The sequence below is a fragment of the Akebia trifoliata genome, chromosome 8 (assembly GCF_017979445.1).
Source record: "Akebia trifoliata isolate Shusen 1 chromosome 8, ASM1797944v1, whole genome shotgun sequence".
In the NCBI taxonomy this organism is placed as follows: domain Eukaryota; kingdom Viridiplantae; phylum Streptophyta; class Magnoliopsida; order Ranunculales; family Lardizabalaceae; genus Akebia; species Akebia trifoliata.
The window spans coordinates 8,425,551-8,436,164 of NC_141382.1; the positions used below are offsets into that span (position 1 = coordinate 8,425,551).

At 36.4% G+C, this 10,614-nt stretch overlaps 1 protein-coding gene across 1 annotated transcript; it reads right to left on the reverse strand.

The window, feature by feature from the left end:
- Positions 1–2,561: 2,561 nt before the first annotated feature.
- LOC147395904 (NADH dehydrogenase [ubiquinone] 1 alpha subcomplex subunit 8-B-like) lies at positions 2,562–8,434 on the reverse strand. Its single transcript, XM_086451067.1, has 2 exons — positions 8,113–8,434; positions 2,562–2,904 (listed from the first exon to the last, which is right to left on the reverse strand). Exons 1-2 carry the CDS (start codon positions 8,298–8,300, stop codon positions 2,769–2,771), a joined length of 324 nt encoding a protein of 107 aa, XP_086307193.1. The 5' UTR covers positions 8,301–8,434; the 3' UTR covers positions 2,562–2,768.
- Between the last annotated feature and the right edge of the window lie 2,180 nt (positions 8,435–10,614).

Here is a 10,614-nt window from a genome sequence, read left to right on the forward strand (position 1 = left end):
CGCGTTTTGTCTTACATGGGTTAGAAGTTTCGGAATGAGCTGATTTTTGGTGAGGATGATCTCTATGGTGAGGAGATCATCCTCACCAAAAATCAGCTCATTCCAAAACTTCTAACCCCATCAAAATTGATTTACAAAAAATGGACGGTCCACGATTTTTCAACGTGTAAACATGGGGCTAAACATTTCGGAATGGGCTGATTTTTGGGGAGAATGATCTTCTAATCATAGAGATCATCCTCACCAAAAATCAGCTCATTCCAAAACTTCTAACCCATGTAGGACAAAAAACGTTTGTTAAAGTGTGTGGTAAAACTTAGGGTGCTGAACATTTCCCATATATATATATATATGGGAAATGTTCAGCACCCTAAGTTTTACCACACACTTTAACAAACGTTTTTTGTCCTACATGGGTTAGAAGTTTTGGAATGAGCTGATTTTTGGTGAGGATGATCTCTATGGTGAGGATGAACGGGACCCATATATATATATATATATATATATATATAAGGGTCCCGTTCAGCATCCTAAGTTTTACCACACACTTTAACAAACGCGTTTTGTCCTATATGGGTTAGAAGTTTCGGAATGGGCTGATTTTTGGTGAGGATGATCTCTATGGTGAGGAGATCATCCTCACCAAAAATCAGCTCATTCCAAAACTTCTAACCCCATCAAAAATGATTTACAAAAAATGGACGGTCCACGATTTTTCAACTTGTAAACATGGGGCTAAACATTTCGGAATGGGCTGATTTTTGGGGAGGATGATCTTCTAATCATAGAGATCATCCTCACCAAAAATCAGCCCATTCCAAAACTTCTAACCCATGTAAGACAAAAAACGTTTGTTAAAGTGTGTGGTAAAACTTAGGGTGCTGAACATTTCCCTATATATAATTCAAGGTTTTTGCAAAGAGGTTGATATGAGGCCATTTAGGTCTTTTTTATTAATTTCCAAGATTAAGACCATGGTCAATAGGGGTAATATCTAAATTAAAAAAGAATTATTATGATTATATATATATATATATATATATATATATATATATGGGTCCGTTCAGCACCCTAAGTTTTACCACACACTTTAACAAACGTGTTTTGTCTTACATGGGTTAGAAGTTTTGGAATGGGCTGATTTTTGGTGAGGATGATCTCTATGGTGAGGAGATCATCCTCACCAAGAATCAGCTCATTCCAAAACTTCTAACCCCATCAAAAATGATTTATAAAAAATGGACGGTCCACGATTTTTCAACGTGTAAACATGGGGCTAAACATTTCGGAATGGGCTGATTTTTGGGGAGGATGATCTTCTAATCATAGAGATCATCCTCAACAAAAATCAGCCCATTCCAAAACTTCTAACCCATGTAGGACAAAAAACGTTTGTTAAAGTGTGGTAAAACGTAGGGTGCTGAACATTTCCCTATATATATATGAACAGCGTTCCGAAGACTCATATTGCGACTCACATTGCGACACACCATTTTGTCTTATATGGGAAAAAATATTTGGAATGGGCTGATTTTTTGTGAGGATGATCTCTATGGTGAGGAGATCATCCTTGCCAAAAATCAGCTCATTATGAAACTTCTAGACCGTCCAGTTTTTGTTGAAAAATTATAGACCGTCCAATTTTTGTAAATCAATTTTGATGGGATTAGAAGTTTTGGAATTGGAAGATTTTTTGCCAGGATGATCCTCTCATCACAGAGATCATCCTCACAAAAAATCAGCCCATTTCAAACATTTTTGCCCATATAAGACAAAATGGTGTGTCAATATGAGTCGTAATAGGGGTCGTAATAACGCTGTTCATATATATATATAGGGAAATGTTCAGCACCCTAAGTTTTACCACACACTTTAACAAACGTTTTTTGTCCTACATGGGTTAGAAGTTTTGGAATGAGTTGATTTTTGGTGAGGATGATCTTTATGATCTCTATGGTGAGGAGATCATCCTCACCAAAAATCAGCTCATTCCAAAACTTCTAACCCCATCAAAATTGATTTACAAAAAATGGACGGTCCACGATTTTTCAACGTGTAAACATGGGGCTAAACATTTCGGAATGGGCTGATTTTTGGGGAGGATGATCTTTTAATCATAAAGATCATCCTCACCAAAAATCAACTCATTCCAAAACTTCTAACCCATGTAGGACAAAAAACGTTTGTTAAAGTGTGTGGTAAAACTTAGGGTGCTGAACATTTCCCTATATGGGTCCCGTTCGCCACCCTTAGTTTTACCACACACTTTAACAAACGCGTTTTGTCTTACATGGGTTAGAAGTTTCGAAATGAGCTGATTTTTGGTGAGGATGATCTCTATGGTGAGGAGATCATCCTCACCAAAAATCAGCTCATTCCAAAACTTCTAACCCATGTAAGACAAAACGCGTTTGTTAAAGTGTGTGGTAAAACTAAGGGTGGCGAACGGGACCCATATATATATATATATATATATATTAAAAGCCACCACCACGACCATCACCATAACTACATAGAGACCCGATAAGAAAACAATTATCACAACAGCATCACCCACAGAATTTATCAAAGAACATAGATGCAAAAGGCATAATGTTGTAAGTCGGCCAACAACCATTTCTCAAAAGGAATGTGAACCCAATCCAAACAAAGTGTTTCATCCCCACAAAACAGTTCCTTAAAAGGGAAAAGAGAGCAACAAAAGTATCTGTCATTGTCCATTATTCCCAAGTTATTCATCACGAGACCATGAACATCCACGACCACCATTACTCATTCCAAGGGCACACTTTCTCAAACTCTTGTTGTTCTTTTCGACATAACTCAAACTCGTTGGTGTTGTAATACATGCAACCTGCATAAGCATCCATCTCTTTGGCACACCTCTGGTGAAGCCCTTTCAGCCTGCAAGCCAAATGGAATGAAAAAACAAGAGTATATTAAACGTGCTTACCATCGTCACCACTACCTACACCATTCCTATGGAAATTTAACCATAAAAAAGATAAATCAGATATTAAAGTTATAAATCCAAGCCGATATAGGAAAAGCAGCCAGCAAGCACCACTTGGCCATGTTGTCAGTTCTAAGTAGCAAACAAGCAAGAGTGAGAGGGCACCCTTCTAAGCTAAATTTGACCACACGGAATGACCTAATCACATATTTTTGGACAGTCAAGTTAAACATTACAATAGTAATTGGACAGCCAACCAAACACTTGCAATAAGATTCTACTACAACTACTATTCATTCATGAAACACGACCGAGTCATGATGACTCCAGAGCAGAACAATCAACTAGACACCTGATTTGGTGTCCTTCAGTAGTCTGTAGAATCCCTCAGAGGTAAAGTTGATAATGCAAGTGACATCAAGAATGGAAGTACTGGTATTCTGTATGGATCTAGGTCAAGCATGCAAGTACATCGAGAAATATAAGACTCAAAGTTCAGTTAAGGGTATCATTTCTTGTTAATCCTAACTGGCCAAATGCCTGCACTAGTTCATCACTCGTCATCACCTATTGAAGACAAATAAACTAGTGTCATCAAGCACAAATAACTGAAACAGAATGCTCAAAGACTCACCATAAATATTGTTAGTTCAACAAAGCTGTACACATAACTGTTTGGCGGTAGCAGATTTGTTGTAACCTTAATTTCAAAAAAGAAACAAATTTCATTGAGTGGATTCCTGTTCACTTTCATCTTGCAGTTACAGCAAAGGACTTGGATTTTTCACATATCCCAGGCTACAAGAAATCTCGACAGAGCTAAATAAAGCACGTGAGCATGCATAGGGGAAGTGTACTTGAGAATCAGTTTAATTATATTCACTTCTCCATAGAGCTACTTAACAAGAACATTATGTGCCAAACAGACATGTCTAGCACAAGTTGGAAACAGCCGGCAACCTAACACTACTATACAATGACAATTTTTCAATTGCCTTTCTTCTCTTAGAAGATTCAATCAAGAAGCAACCATCAATGGCAACTTTCTGTAAAACTGGTTGACTTCAATATTTTATCGAGCCCTCTTTCTTTCAGTTCAAGGTGACAAGTAGATAAACATTGAAAATGTCCATATTGACTTCAGAGCGCTTATGTAGCACCTAAATAGTTGTGTATACTCCTATTTTTCTCAATATTAAAATACGAATACAGCACAAAGAGAGAAGAATCAACTCTTCTATAAAGAAAATTACTTTTCCCTGTTTGGTGAGCTTTATATTTGGCTTGCTCCAGTTGCTAGCTAGATTCTCAAATGGTTGTGATTAGCCATGAAACATCACATCTTGCTGAAATAAGCAATGTTCACATTTAACTCCACAAGGTACACACTTGAACAAAGGAATCTTCTCATTCATTGCTATCTCAATAGCCAAAATAACAGTCTCAAAAAGGGTGTCGACAAACACTATTCTACCAGGGACACGGTGGATAAGAATCACTAATCAAGTAAAATGCAGAAAAATGGTGAATGTTTTCCCAAGATTGACTCATGATCCCCTGAACAACACATTGGAACCAATATGAACATAATACCAAGGAAAAAAATAACTATTTCCTCTGACTTAAGCTAGAACATTCATTGGCCAGTTCACCATCATCCAAAATATGACAAGGAACTAAACCACTTGATCCACTCACTCCCCTTTAATCAAAAGCCTAAATTTCCCCATCATCCATAAATAGGAACATTGAATATCAGATTAGCCAAAGGTCAACCACTCCTTAAAACAAGCAAATTAATCATTACATCAGCTAAGTTCATGCCAATTACATTCCCGCCAAAATTGCAATTCTTACTAAGGGAAATAATAATCCATGTCACTATCCTCCCTATCCCTATCGTATCATTATTGATTCTCTCATTAATCTAACCCTACAAAGCTAGTAGATAAGATTTTTCATTAGTCAAAATTTTCTACATGTTTGAGAAACATCAAAACTACCAAATGCTCGGCAACATTTACAGAACTTCCACACAATGCCATTGTCAAACCAGCTATTGTAGGCTTTGACCTTTAAAAAGGTAGGATACCATTTTCCCATTTACTGACAATGCTATTCTAAAGTACTATTGTAGTATTGTTTAGGAGTGCAACTTGGTTCCATTTGAGGCCAAATTGGAACTGAACCGACATAAGTCAGTTCCACTAAATAAGAACCAGAACCAAACCAAAATGCCAATAGAACCAAACCTACCCGAACTGAACTAAAGTCGGTTCGGTTTAGTTCAATGGGTTGCCAATATTCCATAAATTTTCTTGGAAGGAACATATTTTCAATTGAAAAAAAATAAATATATATAGGGAAGCATTCGGAGACCCTAAAGAGAGCCAAACATTTTTCAAAATAGGGGTTAGAAGTTTTAGAACGGGCTGATTTTTTGTGAGGATGATCTCTATGGTGAAGAGATTATCCTCACCAAAAATCTGTTTATTCCAAAACTTCTAACCCTAGTTTACAAGTTGAAGAATCATGGACCGTCCAATTTCTGTAAACAACTTTTGATTGGGTTAGAAGTTTCGGAATGGGCTGAATTTTGGTGAGGATGATCTCCTCATCATAGAGATCGTCATCACAAAAAAATCAGCCCATTCCAAAATCTCTAACCCATACATTGAAAAAATGTTTGGCTCTCTTTAGGGCCTCCGAATGCCACCCATATATATATATATATATAAATATAATCAATATAAAATTCATATAATAAATCATTACTATCTATAGAAAGAGTAATTAATTTATCCATATAAAAAATAAGTCATTATTCTCTGTCCTAACTCCTAAAATAACTCATAATAAATTAATATATATTTTTTATTATGAGAGTTCAATTCTCGATTTGGTTCAGTTCTTTACAAGCCTTGATCCGAGAACCAAATTGATTAGGTCTATCTTCTTAACCCAAAACCGAACCCCTACTTGTTCCAAACCGAACCAAACCAGGTCAAAGCTATCGGTTTGGTTCTCGGTTTGAACCGGACCAAGTCGCACCCGTACTATTGTTCTCCATCAACAACGAAGAAAGTCTCTCCTCCCAATTGAACTTGCCTTCTAATCTGCTCCAAAGTACAAATGAAAAGGATCTAAAAATTTACCCATCATCATCAAATTTTGAAATGTCCCCATTTCAATTTGCTTTCACTTTCCATTTAGTTTTGAATAATCAGTGAAAGAATTAATTTTTAAATTTTGATTTTGAAATCAATTTTGGTTTTGGTGGAAACCAAAACAAATCTCCAAATTTCTGCAAAATATAGATCAACATATTGCAACTTTCGAATGGAAATTTAGTCAATCTCAAAATTCTCCGAAACCAGAATCTCCAAAAATTTTAAAATTTTACCCAAATTCTGAACCCTACAATTAAATCAGTCAACCAAGGCCATGACCTAAGCTGGATTTCTACCAAGCTCTCTCCAAAGGGAAGTACATGAATCGAGTCAAAATAAAAATGGAAAAAATTCTATAACTATAATAAGTAATCAGATTATTCATGAATCGTCCATTCGAATTAGATCCCTGGATTGGACAAATTATTCACTGACAGAAACAAAAATGAAGGATCTGATTAATAGGACAAGTACAATCAGAAATCAAATCGAAAAAATAACAAAAGACAAGAAAAAAATATTTCTAACTCCAGATATAAAGATTGGTCTTATCAATACATAAATGTATAACTCCCCAAGAATTTCAATTGCACTTATATTCATCACTTTAGGAATTGGGTTCAAGCTCTCTACCAAGCTCTTTCCAATAGACACACTAAAAAAGAGTTAGAGTCATATGAAGCATGCACCTAGAGGATAACCTCGAGGCGATGAGTCAGACGGAAAAAAAACCCACGCTGTGCAATGGAACAGGGGCAGAGCCAAGATTTTGTCTATGTGGGGGCAACTAATACCCTTACAAAATTTAAATTTTTTTTGTGGGGCAATAGCAGCAGATTTTATTATCCGCCGCCTATCGCATAGTAGCATATAAATCCTTATATTTTTAAATTTTCTTATGGGGGCAAATGCCACCACTGTAAATCCACCACATGCCATGGAACATGTACACAGAGAAGAAAACTTCTTCAATAATGTTTATGTTATTAATCTCACATGTTGAGATCTAAAATTCACCAGCACATCTTTCTTTCTTTTTTTGATAATTACTCCAACATATCTATTTTATTATGATTTTTATATTATCCTACTAATCGTATATCTCTTTCATTTGTTATGGAATTAATTTTACTAAAAGCAATGGGACTATGCCCCATGCCTCGAAGCTTATGCCTCAAGCATCATGAGGTCACACACAGCTCACACCATGCCTCTGCCTTTTCAAATCACTGGTTGAGTTCTATAGTGTCTTTGAAAGAAAACCTTATTCTGATAAATGTCTCCCTCATAATGCCAAAAACTTGCTACTCCTATTATAGGAGTAAAATTATAGTCTTTCACTCAAAATGAAAAATGATCGACACTGTAAATCCCATAAATACCTCTCAGTTTGAAACCTCAACAATCCTCCTGACTCAAAACTAATTTACCAACACAAGCAAATGCCTTCTATAACCATTGATCACTAGCAAAATCACAGGAAAAAAAAAGAGAAAATTCTATCGCACAATGGAAAATTCAACTGAAGAATTTCTATTAAACAAAACATTAGTGTCACTCTCTAAATTCAACACAGAAGAACAATTACTCAAGAACCCTAACTTTTACTAATATCATAGGGGTAAAATTATAGTCTTTCATACAAAATGAAAAATGACTGACACTGTGAATCGCATAAATACCACCTCAGTTAGAAACCTCAACACACCTAACAACACTAATTTACAAACACAACCAATTGCCTTCTATTACCTTCACTAGCAAAATCACAGAAATAAAAGAGAAAATTCTATCGCAGAATGGAAAATTCAACTCAAGAATTTCTATCCAACCAAAAAAATCCAGTGTCGGTCTCTAAACTCAACACAGAAGAACACTAATTTCCTCAATTGCAATGTTTACATATTTCTGTCCTTAAATAATCAAACCAGTAGACACATTGAGAGCAATCAAAATTCAATCGAAACACACAGATTCTTGGATCCTTACAGGGTTAGAACGCAACGCGTGACCTCTTGGCCTTTATCGAGGCATTTCTCAGGGTTAGGATCTTTCTTCTTGCAATTGATGAAGGCCATGTTTGCATTTCTGCATTTCGTCGCGATGTGCTTAGAAGACGCCATGAGTACGGCCGAGGTCGGGATCGGCTCTCCCACTGCATCAACAGAGCTCGTCATGCTCGATTCGATTGGTTTTCTCTGCGAGAGAGAGAAAAAAAAAACGAAATTAGGATTTTAGGGTTAGAGTTTCTGCAGATCAAATCTGATTTTACAGAGAGAATTCGAGTTCTGTGCAACCTTTCTAGTTTCTAATAATCGAAAAAACCGAAATGTGAAAATGAAACTGTAGTAGTAAGGTAGCTTCCCTGACCGTGGTCTTCTACGAGAGACTAAAGAAAAGGACTGGAATACCCTCAACTTCAACTTATTGCCAAAAATCAAAGGATAAAATAAGTTTATTTTTGGTGAAAATATAGATACACTGTGTTTTCAAACTGATGATATGCCCCTTGACCTCAGTCTTCTCAATTGTATAACATAATAACTTAAATGCCCTCATCTTCAAACTATAACGAAAAGGGACGCGCTATATGCACACACTTTTCTGCCCTCTCACCCCCTTTTCAAATAAATCGCAAAATTATTCATCATACCCGCTTAAAAATATGATTAATTTTTTTTTTGGTAGTAAGATTTTGTTTGTTAGGAAGCTATTGAAAATTTACATTGCAACTCAGTACGACCCTATTGAATCCACTTAAAAGGACTTGGTAGAACGTATCGATTGGTGAATTTGGTATTTGACCTACCAATGAAGCTACATTTGAGTTTTTTTTTTTTTTTTTAACTACTGAGATATTCTAATAACTACTAGATTAAGTGTTGAGATTTCCATGATCATTGCTACCATATTTTGCAAGTTCTAAGGATATTGCTTCTTGTATCATGAAACCGTAGTTGAAACATATGTAAGTTCAAAGAAGAATAAGAAAGAAGGAGATGAAAATGAGAGAGAAGAAGAAGAATGCGGAGGAGACTGAATTAGATTCGATAGGTGAAGGTGGGTGAAAACAGAAAATAAAAGTTAATTCTTTTCACTCATTTTTAGATGGGAGAAAGCAATAAAGTGGATGCCAATAGCACACCCCTTATGAAATTAGCCATCTTCACCCTTTTGGATAAAAAATTTACCCCCAGCTTCAACTTTAATTCTATATGCGAATGGTTTTCTAGGCCCCACTCCTCGAGATGCATAATGCTCTTCATTAGGCTTGGAAGATCTTGATCCACAAACTCTTCTACTCCAGCTAATGCTTCCTCATTTTTGTTCCTTAGTTTCAAGTGATGATGTCGAATCCAAACTTCTGGTGACATGGGTGAAGAAGGATGAGATCCCAGTGTGATATCTGCCAATGATTCTCCGAAAATAAAGTTAGAAATTTTGAATTCAGATAGTTTAGAGGTAGTTTGGGTTCAGCTTGCCTTCACATTCAAAATCTGAACCATTTGTCTTACTTTGAGTAAGGGTTTTATAGTCTTGAATCCGGACAAGTGTCATCATATTACTTGTCTAGGTGTATAAGCTGAATAGGTTATGAACTGACTAATATAGTTGACTACACTCTTGGATTCTACTCCCACACCTCATTAATGTTACACCTCATTAATGTTAGTACTTAAATTTGATTTGAAGTGTCTTAGTGTATTAATCACTAAACTAATTTGTACTTACTATTTTAGAGTGGTGAATCAGAAACATCACTTCAATTTGTATTCATGGATTCATTAAATAAAGGGATTCGATTGCATGGTCAGACTTCATTTTTTTTTTTTTTTTTTTGAAAATTAAGGGGGGGTTAGGCAAACCCCCAACCAGAAAAAAGAAGGACCTTACATTCTTTCATATACGTACCCACAAGCATCCTTACATATGATGGTCTTAAGATTAGTAGGGAGGCTTAGAGGGTCCAACCTAATGCTACCAGGGGTAGTAAGGTAACTTGCTAAGAAGTCCGCAGCTTGATTTGTCTCTCTAAAGCAGAAGGAGAAGTCAATCTTGTGGAACAATAAAACTTTAGCTTTGATGGCTTTGACTAGCTTCTCTTCTTTCCAAGGGGTCTTGTTTAGTCCATTTATGCAGTCGATAGCTATTTTTGAGTCCGCTCTAACATTCAGGGCTCTAATGTGAAAGGAAAGTGCCATGTCCAAACCTTTGAGAATCGCTTGAAGCTCATGGTACAGAACTGATTCCCCATGGGTGGTTTCCGCCAAAGCTCCTATTGTTCTTCCTTGGTCATCTCTGATTATAGCTCCTTCTCCCCCCATATTGCCTCTAAGGGAGCCATCAGTGTTGAGCGCACATTCACCCTGAGTAGGCTTGATCCATTTGCATCTCACAGTGTTCTTTACCTCGAAGCTGGAGTTGATGTTCCATGAGTTCATAAACTCTCTATTTGCAGCGTTGTCTTCAGTGGTTGTATCCATGCTTCTA